The sequence below is a fragment of the Fringilla coelebs genome (assembly GCF_963513975.1).
Source record: "Fringilla coelebs genome assembly, chromosome: 1".
Classification (NCBI taxonomy): Eukaryota; Metazoa; Chordata; class Aves; order Passeriformes; family Fringillidae; genus Fringilla; species Fringilla coelebs.
Genome location: NC_140028.1, coordinates 85223887 through 85242267, shown reverse-complemented (window position 1 = coordinate 85242267; position 18381 = coordinate 85223887). Strand labels below are relative to the sequence as shown.

General features: G+C 47.9%; 1 protein-coding gene across 1 annotated transcript; it reads left to right on the top strand.

Annotated features, from left to right (window-relative positions):
* Nucleotides 1-6982: 6982 nt before the first annotated feature.
* Nucleotides 6983-9589, top strand: LOC311161518 (tubulin beta-2 chain). Its single transcript, XM_084219139.1, has 4 exons — nt 6983-7110; nt 7614-7722; nt 7987-8097; nt 8310-9589. Exons 1-4 carry the CDS (start codon nt 7054-7056, stop codon nt 9368-9370), a joined length of 1338 nt encoding a protein of 445 aa, XP_084075265.1. The 5' UTR covers nt 6983-7053; the 3' UTR covers nt 9371-9589.
* The last annotated feature ends 8792 nt before the right edge of the window (nt 9590-18381 follow it).

Genomic DNA, 18381 nt, shown 5'->3' with positions numbered 1-18381 from the left:
GAGGAGAGAGCAGGACAAAGGAATTCATGCCATTTGGAAGTGATATCTATTTTAAATGCATTCAGAATCTGAGACAGCCTCTACACAAATCAATTGAAAAAATACCTGCTCCTGTGAGCAGAAGAGAAACCTTGTAAATGATGAACCTCACTTGGCCATTGTGTGAAATGCTGCAGTGCATGCTCAGAGGTAGTGCTGAATGGTTTCCTTACTTACCCTGCATCCCCACCTGTGCCAAGGTGAGGCCTCAGCCCATAAAACCCAGGCAACTCTGCGGGCACAGGTCGACACTCCCCTACAAGTGCCTGTCAATCACCTACACGGATGCTCCCGAGTGACAATGTCAGTACTGGCACTGTTGTCCTCTGCCACCACACCCCAATTTTGCTGCCTTTTCCTCAGCACTGCAGCTCCAGCGCAGGGATTCCTTAAAGCACAAGGGGAAGAAAGGGATGGAAACGGTGCTGTCTTGGTGAGGATGCTTCGAGCTTTAATAAACCAGACGATCAAAGCCTTTGTGTAAATCCTGCCATGAGGAGAACGGCTGTACTGCTGCACTGACAGCGCAGCCCTGCCCTGCGCAGCTCCCCCAAACCCTGCTTTTGTCAGCTGCGGGCTCCTCACACCGAGATCATCTCCCTCCAGCCCAGCACGGGACGGCAACCGGTGCCAGGGAGAGAGACATCGCTCAATCGTTTTCTTCGCCAGTAAGAGAGATATTTAATACACATATGAGTGATCTGGGGACCAGTTTTTTTCAACCTTCAAAATCATTTTTCTTTCCACTCTTCTGAAAATGCTGATCAGAGACACCTGAGAGGCCAGCGCAGCTGCTTGATAAGGTCTTTATGATTAATTTGCATAATGATGCCTTTAGCAAAGGCAAAAAGAAAGTGTTAACGGGTTGACAAGCACACTCTTTCGTACAGCAAGCAGCGCTGCCAGCCGCAATGTAACTGCAGGGAGGAGAGAGCAGGGTGGTGGCAGAAGACCTTGAAAAAATTTCTTTGTTCAAACCGGTTACAAAGGTTCCTGCTTCCCTAACATACCAAATCCGAGCTGGTCGAGGGAGGCAGCGGATTCAGTAGAAATTAGTACTGATGTGGGGCAGGGTGTTGCTATCGGGGTTTCAAGGATGAGTCACTGGGGTGGAAAGAAAATTATTTTAACCGAGGAGAGTCAAAACAAAAAAGGAGTATTTGGTGGGCACGTGGCTCCTGTAGTGCTGCGGTTCCAGATTCTGACCTGATGGCTGCAAATGAGGGTCTTGCCAGTCTTTCTACCCTCTGACACTGCCATTTGCAACAAGATCCTCAAATTGTGCGAATTTGTCCCGTTTTACTTGAGCCCGAACATACACACACACTCCCAAAAAAAATCCTGCTTATGAAAGAAAGGAACAAGACCAGATTTCAAGAATAACTCAGACAAGCAAGTGAATATTTTCTTTCATGCCTTGCTCTTTTGCATTTACTGAATTTGTTCCACATGAATGTAGAAACAGCTGCATCAGCAACAGTACTGAGGCTGGAACCTTATTAATATTTATGGCTGGCAAGCAGAGCACACAGGAATCAAAATGCTTTCCCATCATTGGTTCAGGGACCCCAGCGTCCATTCAACATCTTGCCACGTTTGGGGCCAGGCAAGCGGATTTATTAGAGAGCAGATCAATTTCTCATCAACACTCTCACCCAGTAGTAGGCAAACTGCCCTTTGCCTCTTCTTACCTGCTCTTTGCTTCTCGTTATTTAGTAATTTCCTAATTAGAGAAACCATTTTTCACCTCTCTTTTGCACTTCTGTAGTTTATATTCCCATGTATTATATATTCTTGAAGACTTTATAGCTGCTTGAATTATTATTATTAATATTTTAATTTCCTTATATGTAGGCATACCCATCAGCCTTAGTGTGAGTGAGATGGACCAGGAAATGACACTGACACGGGTCCATTATGTGCTATGGGAAACCAAGTGCACAATATGTGGCACTAGGCACATGAAAGGTGTCATGTGGTCCTGGGATGTCCTTTAGAGCCTCCTTTGGGGCTTCTTACTGCTGTAATTTTTGCTGACAAAGTGCTGCAGTGAGAGTCCTTAAGCTGAGGCTGGGGGGTTTCCTTTCTGAGAGTACAGAGTGGGGTTCTGGCCGACAGCCTTGCTCCAGTTTTTATTTTGTACAAGCAATCCTTACATTCTGTAATAAAGAGGAACTGGTGAGCACACCAGTGCTCTCAGAAGAAAATTAAACAGTCACAGAGTTTTAACTATTTGCTAGGAACAATGACTTGTAGCAGCAGTAAAAGAGAAAAAAATTGTCTTTCGATCTGGCTGAAGCCCATTGTAGGGAGGATGCACCAGAAGTTCCTGGGCTTAGCAGGGATGAGGCCAGGGATGGGCCAGGATGAGCAGCACTGGCAGGGGATATGGGGCAGCTGCCCTGGCCCTGGGCCCTGCTGGTAAGCATGACAGCACTGTGGGGTGACCCTGCTCCCCTGGGGGGCTGCCTAGGGGGACATAGGGGCTGTGGATAGAGCAGGACCACAGCCTAGACCTCACCCACTGGGCTCGTTGGCTGGCCAGAGCCCACCCAGCAGACAGGATGGTGTGGGGCCACTGCTGACAGTGTAACCACCCCTCACAGTCCAGTCCTGGATCAGCCTGTGCATGTCTCTTTGGGCACATATTGGCATTAACCCTCGGCACTGAGGCCTGAAGGCAGCTTGGCCTTAATGAGCTGTGGGGTTTAAGCGTTGCACTGATGGTCAGAGACAGATTCTGGTGCTCTGGCCAGGCATCTGCAGGCAGAGGGAGGAGGGCTGGACTTCGCTGCTCCCATGAACGCACCCTCAGCCTTGATGCATTGCAGTTTTCTGCTGCCTCTCTGCTTTCTTCCTGTAGAGCCTCACAGCTTTCCATGCTGGTGTTGGTTCTACCCTGTCCTTCAGCCACTGATGATCATGGTCCTATAATCTTCTCTCTGCCTGTACTTGTACCTTTTCTTGTTAGGCAGGGGACTGTGCTGCTGGCTTTCCCACAGCTTAGCAATTTTCTCAGAGTTTGAGTCTGGGCAGTGCAGTTGGACTATGTTACAGCCAGGGGTTTTGTTGGGAGCAAGGGTAATGAGGGTCACAGCACACAACTGTGGCTGCTACCAGACTTGTCCTTTCCCAGCAGCTGGCACAGGTGGCTCCAGCCACTGACACAGACTGCAACCTGTATGCAAAACCATGAAGATACATGGAAACGGAGATACTCAACAAAATTTTGTTTGCAAAATGTTCCTTCTCCACCTGCACCACCCTGAGTTCCTCTCAAATGTAAGCAGGGTCCTCCCAGCCCACCCCTCACTGACCCTCTGCTGAGTTACAATGATTCACACTGAGGAGCAAAATATTGCTGTGCCCTTAATGACCTAATGAGCCACCCTAGATGTACAGTTTGGTCTATGGCCTGAGACCTCAACTCATGAGAGTCCAAACTTCTAATTTTTGTATAATGCAGCATCCTTTCCCTCAATATACAGAAGGTCTAGGTGCTTCTCTTGGGGGTTTGGGCATAACTTCAAGGTGTGTAAGGAATTTCCATCCTTCTGAGAGGAGGCACAGACAAGGAGTGGGATCTCCATGAAATGTGATGCTGAGCCATGGGACAGGTCCACATTTCTTTTTAGAAGAACGTTCTAATGACCCACAAACTATGCTGCAGCACATCCCACAAAAGCACATATTTTCTATTATAAATTTAAATGACTAAGTCTTTCCCTTGGGCTTTTGTAAGCTGGCTTTTGCAACCTTCTGCATCTAGCAAGGAAACCAGGACTTTCTTTAATCAGTGCCCACTTCAATAGCGTAAGACAGAGGCTCTGACTGTGATCACACCCAACCTTGTAGTGGGAGGATGGGAACCACAAAAGGGAGTGTGGAGAGCACACGTTAGATAAAACTGGATTGATCCTCTGAGTTTCATTAAAGGAACTCTTGACAGCCGTTGTCTTATTCCTCCTCTCCAATATCGAGAACTACTCTGAACAACCTTGCAAGCTGACATTTCATCTGCCCTGCCGCCGTTCCCGCAGTCCCCTACCCACAGTGCTTTTACACCCTGGGAAATCAGCCTGGCGAGTGAAAATGTTGCAGCCTCTTTTTTTGTTGTTCCTTTTTTTTCATGCCGGGCGGGGGGGCGGTTGCCGGGGAGATGGGGATGGAGGAGCCCAGTCAGGGCCGGCCCCGGGGCTGGGGCAGGGGCTGCGCTGACAGACACAGCAGTGTGAGGCAGATCCAGAGAGGGGGGAGAGAGGCACGGGCAGCCAACAGCTGAACACTTCATATCCCTGCAAGTAATTCACAACAAGCTGTGCCAAACCTTTGAGGAACCCTCTGTCCCAAACACTCACCTTAGAATTAAAATAGACTTTGTCTGAAGTCTCCCGAAGTGACTTGAACGGCTGCATTCACCTCTAAGGAGTCTGGTCTAGGGGCTGCAGAAAAGCTAGACCTGGGTTTCCTCTCTCATCCCTCTGAAAAGCAGCTATTTATTTTAAAAATAAACATTTCACCTATTTTTCTTACAGTCTCAACAAGTTCTATACAGTAGATATACTTGAATCCCCTCTGCTTTGAAGAGGTGCATTAGTTTATTTTAAGGCAATGCTGTTGGGGTGGGTTTCTTTCCTCCACTGTTAATAATCTGTTTTCCTTGAATTGGATTTTAAAATGGCTTCCTTTGAAGCCTCAAGCTGTTAGGAATGAGCTTAGCGTAGGTATGGAGGATGTGTAAAATCAGCTACTCCCCTTCACACTGAAATGTCAGTTATTCTCCTCTTAAAAAACTAATCTGCAGTGTACAACATGCAGGATACTTGGAAATAATAGTAGCAAAGAGTCAGAGTACCTGTATTTTGTACCAGCTCTCCTGTCACCGAGCTTTGCTGTGACAGGGTTTTCAGGAGCACACCCGCTGCAGCCATGGGAAAGGCTGGCATTAATTTGAATCATTACCTGGAGCGGTCAGTGGTCCCCTGGAGCTGCTAATCTGCAAGTTATTCTTGAACAAATAATTGTAGATGAGGATGTTGATTAAGCAGTTAGCATGCCACAAAAAAATGTTCGCTTGGAATTACAGCTACGCATTGTTTGTGAAGCGTAGTCAACCAAATAATTAAATTGTTCCTGGCTTACGCCAGTAAAAACAGATTTCACAGGGACTGCAAATGATCGGATTAATTTTTCTCAAAATCACTACTGAAGAGACGAACGTGAGATTGTATTTTCTAGCATGCCTTTTGGAGATGGGATGCCTTCTCACCGTAAGGCAGACAAAAGAAAGGTGTGGATGCGTTGGCATATCAGTCAGACGAAACCGGGTTGTGCTGAAGATTGCCTTGGAAGAAGGTAAAATCAGATCTGGAGTAATCCATAGGCAAGGTTATCGATCTGCATAAACCAGGTTAGAGAGATTGGGGACATCGGCACGTGTCTATACAACAAAGGAGGGAGAAAGAAGAAGAAATACATCGAAGAAATATGGGTTGAAAATGGTGATGTGCTTTAATTTGCACCTCTAGAGTAGCTGAAGTGTAGAATAGATGAAGTAGCCTACATCTAGTGGTCACTGAAACGGGGTTTAGTGGAGTCCCGCCCGGCGCTGGAGGGAGCCGCACCCTTCCTCGGCTGCACACGCACACCGAGACCGTGGTGAGAACCAGGCAATTCCGAGGAGGAGCCGCCACGCTGGGCTGACCGCCCCGAAGGGCACCGGGCACGGCGCGAACCGTGCTGCCCTGCCCGTGCTCTTCCTCCCCGCGACCTCCTCCTCCTCCGGCGGCGCGGGTAAGTGCCGTGCCCTGCCCGCTGCCACGGCCCCCGCCCCGCCACCGCTCTAACGCCCGTGGTGACATACTGGGTTGCTCTAAAATAAAGTGAGGGACAAGAAATCATCTCTGGGGACCACAGGTTCAACCCTCTCCTGCTCAGCCCCCCGCCCCTTCCTTTCTTCATCCCTCAGCATCTGTAAATCCGCAACGAAGCGACGAGGAGAGAGAGCCGCTTGCTGCAGAGCTGAGGGAACCACCCTCCTCAAGCCCCCGGCCCCGTGCAGCGGTCCCCGCGCTATTGTCTGCTTGCGGGTCGCTGGTGGCTGCGGCCGGACGGGGGACAGCGCGGAGCAGGGCGCTTGGCTGGAGAGCGGCTCCTGGCTCAGCTTCGGACCAAGTCCGACCTTTTTAGGCATAGAAAGAGAAGCCGAGCTGGGCACCGAGGCGAGGCAGACGGGGACCGCTCGAGGGCAGGCAGGGCTGGCGGACAGGATCACCGCACAGCCTGTGTTGGAGTGAAGCCCACCCGCGTCGTGCCCAGGGTGGATAAACCGGGTCAGGGCGCGGGGCTCCTGACCGCCGGTGCGGGCTTGTGCGGGCATACGGGCGGCAACCCCGGGCGCCTAGTGATGCCGGCGGGTGCACGGTGCCTCCACGGGGGAGGGAGTCTCCCGCCGACACCGTGTGAACGGAGACAGCGGCGGGGGGGCGGGGGCAGCTGCGGGGTTCCCCCTCCCACCCCCCCGACGGCAACGCCCGCTGCTGCGGCAGGGAAGGCTGTGCTTCATGGGGAACAAAAGGCTGCGGCGGCAGCGATCGCGGGAGGGCGAAGGGTGGGACGGCGGCCGCAGGGAGGTTCCGCGGTTCACACGTGAGCGGCCCGGCTCAGCCAGGCTCAGCCGCCCCACCGCGGAGCTCGGCGCCTTTGTCCCCGCTGTCAGCGCCGAACCGGGGCGGCGGCGGCGCGGTCCGACCGCTCCCGCCGACCACGCCCCGGCCGCGCCCCCCGCGCCCGGCCACGCCCCCCATGCGGGACACAATGCCCAGGCCCGCCCCGCCCCCGCGCGCTTATTGGATCCGCGCCGTTCCTGCATGACGTCACCGGCGGGGCGGGGCGCGGCGCCCGATTTAAGGGGCGGCGAGGGGCGCGGCCGCCGCATCGGCGAGTGCAGGAGCGGGCGGAGCAGGCGGTGAAGGCGGCAGGAGTAGCGGGGCGGCACCTTCGGATACCGGCACCATGCGTGAGATCGTGCACATCCAAGCCGGGCAGTGCGGCAACCAGATTGGCGCCAAGGTACGGACCGGCGACCCGCTCGTCCGCCCGGCATTCCGCGCGTGGGGCGGTGCCCGCTCAGCCGGGCTCCGTGTCTCCCGGGGGAGAGCGCTGCCGGGAGGGAGAGACCGCGACTTCCCGCTACAGAGCACCATCGGGCTCGCCCGTCCCTGGGAGGGTCCGCGCGGGACGGTTCCCGGCTCTTCCACCTTAGGGGGAAGCGCGGTAGGGCTTCCGCGCCGTGAGTGCGGCACGCCTTGGGGAAGACGGGTAGGGTGGGGGATCAGCTGCTGTCCATCAGCCCCTCGCGGGCTGCAGGGGTCCCGGGCGGGCGGGGGAAGGGGCGCCGAGGCGGTGCCACACCCCTCCCGTCGGTGGGGGGGGTGTGCAGGGCGCGGTAGCTGCTCGGTCTGGCCGGGGGGCAGCACCCACGCGCGGCGAATCCCCGTGCGCCACGTGGCGGGGATTTGGCCGGGGGGCGAGAGAGGGGCGTGGCGGCACTGACCACCCTTCTGTCCCCTCAGTTCTGGGAGGTCATCAGCGACGAGCATGGCATCGACCCTACGGGCAGCTACCACGGGGACAGCGACCTGCAGCTGGAGAGGATCAACGTCTACTACAATGAAGCCACCGGTAATGCTCCTCTGCAATGAGCTTCCCGGGGGAGGGGGAATTGAGTGTGCAAGCAGGGGTTCCCCATCCCTCCCTGCAGTGGGTGACGCCCCAGCACAGCTTAAATGGCTGCTTTGTTTTCCCATCCCTGCATCTTTCCAAATTCCAACAGCCTCCATGCCCTCAGCAGCAAATCGTGGGGAAGCGGATGGGAACACAGCAGGGCTCCTGTGACTCTGGCTGCCTGCTGCGGGGCTGTAACGCTGCTGCTGGTTCCCCCCACAGGTAACAAGTATGTCCCCCGTGCCATCCTCGTGGACCTGGAACCCGGCACCATGGACTCCGTGCGCTCCGGCCCCTTTGGACAGATCTTCCGTCCAGACAACTTTGTCTTTGGTGAGTGACTGTGGCATGGAGGAGTTCCCAGAACTCCGCGCACAGAAAGGGCTTGGAGGGAGGATGCAAGGGACCCCGGGGAGCCGCAATCCCCGTAGCAGAGGGGATTTGATGGAAGGGAGGGGAGGGGCCCATAGGGAAGGGGCAGTGGCATCACCTGTGCTTGTCCCCGGGGCGCTGATGTGGCACCTGGCTTGTGGTCTGCCCCGCAGGTCAGAGCGGGGCTGGCAACAACTGGGCCAAGGGGCACTACACGGAAGGCGCCGAGCTGGTGGACTCCGTGCTGGACGTGGTGAGGAAGGAGTCGGAGAGCTGCGACTGCCTGCAGGGCTTCCAGCTGACCCACTCGCTGGGCGGAGGCACGGGCTCCGGCATGGGCACCCTGCTGATCAGCAAGATCCGCGAGGAGTACCCCGACCGCATCATGAACACCTTCAGCGTGATGCCCTCGCCCAAGGTGTCGGACACGGTGGTGGAGCCCTACAACGCCACCCTCTCTGTGCACCAGCTGGTGGAGAACACGGACGAGACCTACTGCATTGACAACGAGGCCCTGTATGACATTTGCTTCCGCACCCTGAAGCTGACCACTCCCACCTACGGGGACCTCAACCACCTGGTGTCGGCCACCATGAGCGGCGTGACCACCTGCCTTCGCTTCCCCGGCCAGCTGAACGCCGACCTGCGCAAGCTGGCCGTCAACATGGTGCCTTTCCCGCGGCTGCACTTCTTCATGCCGGGCTTCGCCCCGCTGACCAGCCGCGGCAGCCAGCAGTACCGCGCCCTGACGGTGCCCGAGCTGACGCAGCAGATGTTCGACTCCAAGAACATGATGGCCGCCTGCGACCCCCGCCACGGCCGCTACCTGACGGTGGCCGCCATCTTCCGGGGCCGCATGTCCATGAAGGAGGTGGACGAGCAGATGCTCAACGTGCAGAACAAGAACAGCAGCTACTTTGTGGAGTGGATCCCCAACAACGTCAAGACGGCCGTCTGCGACATCCCCCCGCGCGGCCTCAAGATGTCGGCCACCTTCATCGGCAACAGCACGGCCATCCAGGAGCTCTTCAAGAGGATCTCGGAGCAGTTCACGGCCATGTTCCGCCGCAAGGCCTTCTTGCACTGGTACACCGGCGAGGGCATGGATGAAATGGAGTTCACGGAGGCCGAGAGCAACATGAACGACCTGGTCTCCGAATACCAGCAATACCAGGATGCCACTGCTGATGAGCAGGGCGAGTTTGAAGAGGAAGGAGAGGAAGATGAGGCGTAAAGTTGAGATGGGTAGGAGTTAAGTATAGTCTGAGCAGGCAAGTATTCATTGAGAGAAGGAATCTGTGCAGTTGTGCTGAAGCATGCATTTTTTAATTTGGTGCTCTCCACTGTTGCTTCTGTCAGCAGTTTTGTATCCTTGACTGTCCAATGTAACAGTAGTTGCAAAATACTTCAGAGTCTTCTGTTGAAATGGTTAACTTCTCAAACATAAAGGCTTTTTGTGTCCTAAACTGTCTCCTCTATTTTATTTCTCTCTAGATTAAGCAAGTAATTCTTGTGTAGTTTTCTGTAGCTTCACTTCTGAGTTTGTTCCTGAACCTCAGTGCAAGGTTAATCTCAATAAAACAAGAATTCTCAGGCTGTGAATTTAGCAGCACATGGGAACTGTAGTAGCTCAGCTAATGATGCCAGGTAATTTATAGAAACTCCTGTGTTTAACGGCTTAGCTAATTGTTGCAGCTAAAGCTGCTTTCTTTATCTGATAAAAACAAGTCGCTGCACTTGAATCGTGCAATTCCTCTTTATGGACATACATGGTAGAGAGGTCAGAGAGAAGGTATTGAATTCCACATTGCAGGCTGTCAAAACTGATTTGACAGGATAGCTGCAGGCTTCCCTGCTGCCATTCAGCAGCTTATTTAACTTGTTCCAGGGACTATAGTACGGGCATATGGGTGGCTGACTGGGATTTGACTTGATGCTGAGCTCGCTTATCTTCCCCTCAACTCTCCTCTCTAAATACAAAAGTTCTATGCAGAGAAGCATAGGTTTGTACTAGCAGGCAATTTGAGAACTCAAGTAAAAACCCAGGCTTTTTCTCTTCAAGAATAAATTTTCTGTTTCCCAAAAATAGCCACTAACCTGCCCTTAACTGTAAAGGGATTGATTCTACAGGGCAATCAATTTCCCTTAGGATATAGGAGGTGATGGACAGATTTCTAGGCTCAAAGGTACCATATGGTACCAGAGCATACCATGCAATCTTAGTTACCTGTAGATCCCCTAGCAACAGCTGTCTCCAAGTTACATGTTTACAGGGCAATTGTTTACTTCTGGTCCCTGCAGCAGGAGATGAACCTCTACCCAGGCAGGGGAGAGCAGTGCAGCTGCACCCTGCTGTTCATCTTTGTAAAGGTAAGTGTGATTTTTTTACAGTGAGGGAGGTGGGATTGATGTTCCTATGTTCTTATAGGATATAAGAGCCCTGAATGAATCAACAATGCTCTTAACAGCAGTTAGCAAAGTTTCATAGATTGTAATCCTCCCACAGAGCAAGAGTGAAATCCCTCGTGGAGTTGCCCAATATGTAAGCTTAGTCCTTAGTTCATTCAAACACCACTTAGGGGAGTGGTCTTGCACTGAAAAATGTGTTGCTAAGAGAACTGCTACCAATGCTACAATTACTGCAGTCCTTACTGCTCTCAAAGAGCTGGTATTCACATGTGTGCAGCCTCTATTGTCATCCTTTGCTGAAATGCTTGCAAGGCATTACCGGAATAAAGAATGAAAAGGGAGCTGCTGTGCATAACTAATATCTTGCCTGTTTTGAGTCCTCTGCCTGTGGACACTGCTCTGAATGTATGCTGTTCTTTGCTGATGGGCCTGGCTACACTGGTGTGTGTGGGACAACAGGCACTTGCTAAAGCTTTTCTCTCATCTGTGGTTTGGTTTCTGGTGTACAGAGGAGTGAGAAGCTCTTAAACTGCCTGGACTGCCAGTAAACAAATACAGCCATGTATACCTACAACAGTACTTGTATTTCTTAACACTTGAGCCGTTCTAGGATTAAACATTAGACAAATTGAGGTTGTTTTAGTAACTGACTTAATACATGCTGCCTCAGGCCCTTTGGGGAAATAACACTGTATCTGGTTGCCACAGTAACCTTGCCTTGAAATTACCTAGCTGGGTTGCACTTGAAACTGTTGATCATACAGCTTTGAGTCAGCAAATGAATCTAAACAGTTTCACTAAAGGGGAAGAATTTGGTCTTTGATAGTAAAGATCTTCCTTTCAGCTGTGACACTGTAGCAGTTTTCACTAGTATTCAACATGTCTAGCATCTAATTCTTAGTGTAATTACACTCTGTCTCTAGCTAATCCTTAAATATAGCTACCCAAGTGACACATTTCACTACAGCTCCCTTACTAGAAAGTAGGACACCATCCTACATGGCTTGTGGCTTGCTGTTGTTTCTAGTCTGGCTTTTTTTTTTTTTTTTCCTAGGGGAAGAGAGCCCAGAAATAGAAATACTCTATAAAGAAACAAGTCCTTTCATAAATTCTACATGTCTTATTTGCCAATCATAATCATTAAAAATTTAAAATCAAGCCATCATTTCAGCAGGAGTTGAGAAATATAGAAAAAGGGGATACAGAAAGATTTGAAGGGAAGGTTCAAAGCTTGGTAGGAATAGTAAGTCAAATATAAGGGAGGTTGAGTCTCATTCTGGGCCTGGGACTGCGGTACCTATTTTTGTCTATCTTTGATCTTTAGCTCTATTTATTGCCCAAGAGACCTTTCATTATAAAAACTGGAGCTGACTGCTATATACCAAACAACAAAGAGGTGTCTTCACAGGTCTTTGTGGTTGCAATATTTCTGTTTCACAAAGAAAGCAGAACCACTGGAAGGATTTCAGATTAGGTTCTCTTACTGCCTTAATCTCTCTTGGGTGAAGATTTATATTTGTTCACGTAATGAACAATACATTTAGGGCTAAAGGTCTTGCATGAGGCACCCTGTTTGGAAGAAATGGGGATAGAGAATACAAATTTAGTGGTCTCCAGATTAGGCCACTTATATCTCAACACAAATCAGTCATTATAAGTTAATAGTATAAAGCAATCTATTCCCATTTCAATAGATGAGTTGTGGCCTGAAGGGAAGCATTCTCCTCTGTTGACAATTAGAGCTGATGGTGTTGGGGACAGGAACAATCTCTTCATTCTTTTTAATTCCCTCTGTTAAATGTGTGGAATTTTTAAGCATGTAAGTAGAGTGTCTTGACCAAGGCAAACAATCAGTGCTTGACTGCTTAAGTGCAAGAGGGTAAAGATAAATAGGGCTGTAAAAATGAGGCAGCATGCAGGTTTAATTTGAACAGAAATGGTAGGAGTCATGGTAGAGCTGGGATTCCCTCTCTCCTAATTTCCCTTCCCTGGTTACTTCTCGAACCTCAGTCTAAACCATTGCAGCAACAGTGTTGTGGAAATATAATCCAGTATGTGGTCTGATATTTCAAAACTTGTAATGGGATTGTAAGCTTACATCTGTTTTCCAGTTTTTGAAGTGGGAGCAATAATGATTCTCCTCTTCCCAAGATACGTGAAGTGCCAATGTAAATCAAAAATTAGGTTGCATAAAGTGGCATGAGATGTTAGTCCAAAAATCAAACCAGAGGCCTATTCTGTTGACACATGTATCCTTCCAGAAGGTATGAGGTGATGAACAGAATAAACCAAAGTAGCAATAGGATTTATAACCTGAAGAAAGAAGATAATCCAGATGTTTGGGTTTTCTCTCCAGTGAATTCCCTGTGAAAACAAGGCAAACCTCTAATCTGTGCAAGGAAATCTGCTCATGGATGATGATATCATGTGCTACATAGCTCAAAAGTGTGTGGTGCTAGTAGGTTTTTCTAGATATGCAAGTTCTATGGGCTTAAAGAAAGCATGATAGACTGACAGAGTCCTTATGGGATGGTGCTGCCATGCACTACTGCAAAGCACAGCTCTGGTGCCTGGAGCAACTCTGGCAAAGTGGTGCTAGAGGGATGAGTTTTCTTGCCTCACTTGAAAAAGTTGGGGTCTCTAACAATACTCCCTGCATTAGAAAGAGTTCTCATCTTGTTTCCTTTGTCCTTTGCCCTCCCTGTAATCCCCATAGCCAAGTAATGTGTAAGATCAGGATGAAACCCAGTAATGGCTTTCAGTAGGGCAAGTTACATGGTTGTTCCACTGAAATCACTTTCCAAATACCCCCCCTCTCTCCAACCCAAAAGAACCCAAACCCAACCCCCCACATCTCATTGTTTTATTACTATTTTTTTTTAAAGAAGGGCTGTTAATCTATATTAGATTCTGCCTCACAGTGGGAGGTGCTTTAACTACTGCTTTCTGTTTAATGAAGCCTAATATTGTTCTTTGCTATAGTGGCTATGAGGAGGTAAAATCTTCTCTGGAGAAATCATGTGACTATCCCCTATTATTTGATCCACAACTTTTCTCCCAAAGGATGCTTTTCTGCTTTTCCTCACCACATCAAAGCACAATGAACAAATATGTTTCAGAAATGGTAGCCCTGTACAGGAGTTATAGGTAACATAATCCCCTCAAGCCTGTTCATTGTAGGGAAGGCACTGTTTTTTGCTTACAAATAACCCCCTTCTCAACCTTCCCATTTGTTTTTTCAGCTGCTTCTACATTTCCCCAGAACAAAGCTTGTGACACTTTTGATGCTTTATATGTGCCTGGGGTAATCTGAGTAAAGGTTATTTTTCCCCCTTTCTTCAGCTAAAAATAAACCTCTACAGAGAAGGAGCTGATCTTGTATGGGGCATAGAAAGGAAAAAAAATTTTTTGAGAATTTTTCACCTCCCAATCTAAAATCCATTCATACTAACCACCTGCCTTTTGATACTTCAGCAATCAGCTGTCCTGATCTGTTTGTTATTTATTAAAATGAGAAAGAGCAGACAGTTTGTTCTTAGATACTCTCATTTAAATGGGTCTTATCTTTAGCTTGCCTACAAGAAAATCCAAAATCAAAGCATTTGGTAACAGGAAAGTGCCTCAGGACATGATGCATTTTGGAAAAAGACTTTTCTTGGCCCTGAATCTCCTAGACAGTTGTCCAGCTGGAGCACTCTGAGCAATGGAAACCAAGGCAGAGGGAGGGTGTGGGGTTTGCTGTGAAAGCCTGCCCATGCCCAGACATTCTGCCAGCAAAGGACACTGTGCAGGTGACAACGCCTCTCCCTGGGAAGTTTAACAAGAAATGAACTGTTTCCCTCCTCCTAGCCTCTCTCCTATTTTCAGTATTGTATTTGTGAATCTGCCAGAAAGAAAAATGGTGTCTCTTTGAAGTGTGTTTATAAGAAGACTATCTATTTACAGTATCTAGGTAAAAAAAAAGAAATAATTTAAGAGTAGGTCATTCCCTCCTCCCCACTCAAAGTCATTTTTCCCTTGCGGGCAGAATTCCACTTGTAAGGGAAGAAATCAAGTTAACTCTGTTAAATTTTTGTTTATTAATATTTGTTTCTTCTACTGTAGAGATTTTCCAGCTGGTCTCAATTTATCCATATGTCATCCTTTATAATCAGGTTATTTTTCTCACTAGGCCTTCTTGGAAAGCTTAGGGCATAGTTTTTTGGTGGTATTTTTTTGGTTTTTAAAAAATTTCTGTCAAGAATGCCTCTATCATTGGGGAAAAAAAAAAAAAAAGTTCAGTTTAAGCAGAATATGAACAAACCACACTTGCTCCAGAGTGGCTGAAGCGAAGTGGCTACCCTGGCAGAAGCTGTGTAGCTTATTCAGTAAAAGGTCCTATGTTGTTTTGCAGTGAAAAATGTTTTCACATTTTCCATGAATGTAATAGAAAGATAGTGCCTGTCTCCATAGTGAATAATTAAATGGGGTTTCAAGCAGAATTCAAATGGTCTCACAACAAGCTTTACAAACACTTAATGAAATTCAAGCACTGACTTCTTCCAGCAGCTTCTCTGCATTCAGCCTATTGCTGGTCTTATAATTAATGAATTAATTGTGTGGCTGGTTTTTTGAAATTTCAGCCAAGAAATTTCCAGCTCCACCCTAGCAGGGAGGGATTAGAGATTTTATTGACATTGAGAAAACTGCCACTTCCATTGGTGGGACTGATTCACTATCCTCCAGATGCTAAAAAAGGATGGTCCTATTCCCCTTGCCCCTCTTCAGGCGTTACCTCTGTGTCATTTCCTCTACCAGCTTCAGGGCATGTCTGACCTTTTCATCAGTCTTTTCCATAGCTCCACAGTTAAGGACAGAAAATTGAGGGGGTGGAAGAAGGTTTTTCTTCAATGAGATGGTGTGCCAGAAGGAGAACATGTGCAAAGAAGGAGGGAAACGTGGGCAGCTGGAAGCAGGAGAGAGCAAAACAAAGTATTTGGTTGATTCAGACACCTAGTGCAACATCACCCTGAATTCGCCTGCAGAGAACCTGGGCAATTTTAAAACAATGTACACTGAATCCCACCACAAACTACTGCATCTCTTAGGGGACCTCACAAGATGTAGCTCAGAGTTTGCCCAGTGTCAGTTTGAGTTACAAGTAACTATCAGATTGCAAGAAAGCAAGGAGGCTAAGGAACAAAAGAAACAGTAACTAGCAGATCAAACTCTCTATCTGTACCTTGTTCTCCATGACGTGCAGGAAGTGAACTGCCCTGGAAAACATGATATCAGCATTTCATTTATATTGGTGCTGGAGTCTTAGTCATCTTTTGACTGGAGGACCCAGTTCATAGGGATATCAGATGTGTTTGATCTACTGAGCAGTCTAAAAAAGGTAGATGCAGCCTGGATGAGGGCAGGAGCCATCTGGCTGCTACCCCATCACATCTGGTGTGCCAAGAGGAAATAATGAGAGGCTGCATTGTTTTGCTTTTCTTCTCAGTAAATCGCTGCCTGATTATGATCATCACATTTTCCCCTTTTTGGAATCGTTTTGTGACACATGATCGTGTTTATTACGGTAACTTTGGAAGCCAGAGAAGCGGAGTTCTGTTTGCCGTGTCCTGTACAAGCACATGCACAGAAAGGCCTGACTCTCAGAGGTTATAATCTAAATTCACAAGAGGAACCATATGGTGTGGAAGAAATATTAGATGCACTGAGAAGCTGTTCTCCCTTCTAAAGGTGCATGGGTTATTTCAGAATTGACTGTGTCCCAAATTGCTCTGCAATGTGATTTTCTCTCACACGCTTATCCTCTCTCCTCTTTTGTTCTTGGCCAAATGCATAGACCCTCAGGTATAATAAACAAAAGTTCAGAGGGCTCTACAAGGAAACTGCTTTTGTTCATTCATAAAAACATGCTCAGCGTTGCTGTATTTAATACATTGAGTTAAATGCCTGCAGTGAGTTGTAATATTGAAATAAAAATAGATTTCCCTTTTAGATCTTTTCTTGTTAGCATTAAAATTACTTTCACAATCATTCTATCCTCTTGCTGGCAGAATATTCTTCTATCTTAATGCATATTGCAAATGATTAAGCATCATGTTCCAAAGGTGGCCTCATACAATCCTCATCAGCTGGGAATGTCATAGTTACCAGGTAGAAGGCAAACAATAAGGTAACAACAGAGCCTGCTCATTTGAGTACCAACAGAAAGACTCAAAAAGCCATGTAGTCTCTGATATACATATCTGAGCAACTAATGACATCACCCTTCACAAATGATTAAGAATAAAGCTGTGGTGCAGACATTTTGTGTGCTTGAGAAGCTTTCCTATCTGTACACTTGTGATTCTTTTTCAAACAATGGGAAATCACAGACAGACATGAAAATGTTGTGGGATCCCTGTTGCCTCCCTTGAGCATCCATCGCCAGGCTCCTTGTTGCCTTGGAAACTGGGTAGGCAGGGCTTGATGCAGGCAGGGAGGAGGCTGTGGCAGAGTTTTGGCTGCAGAGGGGTCCATGGGTGTTCCTGAGTACATGCCCTGCCTTTGTATAAACAGAATTTTAGATTTCATTTGCAATTCTGACAACTTAGAATTTATAGAGCTATTTTAAAAAACCCCAAAACAATAGGGAGCTCCCATATCTAAGTATCCTTGATGGCTAAGATTTGTTAAAGTGTTTGCCATAATGAAAGGCTCTGAACTGACATTCAAGTAGTTGACATTTAGTTCGGTTCACTGTGTACTCATGAATGTTCAGAATTGCTGAAGATGAAGGAACTTGAATGCATAAACATGGGCTTCCCTTTAGGTACTCAGAATAAAACCTGGAGCTACATCCCCACCCTGAAAGAAACAGTGGGAATCTATAAAGAGACCAGTACTACAGTATCGAAGAATGAGTTTCCTATTGAAAGAATTCTTAGTGGAATAGCTCTAAAGGAGGTCACTGTGTGCATGTGGGAAGATGAAATCTCAGGGACTGTCCAGGTATCTTCAAGAGAAGAATCATAATGCTTCAAGACAGGACTTTGTGGATTGCCAGGAATATTATGGCACCCAAAAAGCTCTTCAGTGTCTGTGTGGATATCTCAGAAATGTCAGAGATGCAGTTGTGTTGCAGTCCCACCAGTAGTTAGAAGATGTAACCGCCTGCTGCTGCCCAAAAAGGCAGGTTATGCCTAGAGCAAGTACAAATGTATATGCCTATTGGTGTGAACAATAACAAAGGCTGCCTGTGATTAAGTGTTGCTGAAATATGTCAAAGGAAAATACTGACGACAGCTGGGCTATAAAGAACACAAACTCCTAAAGAATTTGGTGAGAATATCTCAGTGCCAGCAGAGTCCTGAATATTTTGTGATTGCAAAAGCCACATGGAATAACACCACACTTAATTCCTTGTGTTGCAAAGCTTAAGCCAATCTGTGCTCATGACATTTCACAGCAGCTGAGGTTTCTGCACTAGGGAAGAAAATGAGCTACAGTTGATAAGAAAGTCAATTCACTGGAGCAAACTGAGAGCTACTTTTGAAAATACAGCCAAAGTACTTTTTCAAGGTCACAGCAGCCAAATACCAGGCAAAGATATGGTAGTTCTTTAGTCACTAGTATTTCCTGCTGTTGATGAAAAGAGAAAAAGAGTGAAACTGGTGACATTGTGCACTGACTTATATTGTGTTAAGCATAGCTAACCTGAGTATTATGTAAACTATTCTGATCATTCTGACTTTATTCTTGATAGTGGTAAGGATTTCCCACATCAATTATTACCTCACCTTTGCAAAAATCTTCTTGTTTTAAAGGTGTTATAATTGCAATATAATGTTATACAGTAGTGAG

Coding starts and splice junctions, on each gene's coding strand:
- LOC311161518 (XM_084219139.1), top strand. CDS start 7,054: ATGCGTGAGATCGTGCACATCCAAGCCGGGCAGTGCGGCAACCAGATT. Junction 7,111..7,613: donor GCAACCAGATTGGCGCCAAG/GTACGGACCGGC, acceptor CTGTCCCCTCAG/TTCTGGGAGGTCATCAGCGA. Junction 7,723..7,986: donor CTACTACAATGAAGCCACCG/GTAATGCTCCTC, acceptor TTCCCCCCACAG/GTAACAAGTATGTCCCCCGT.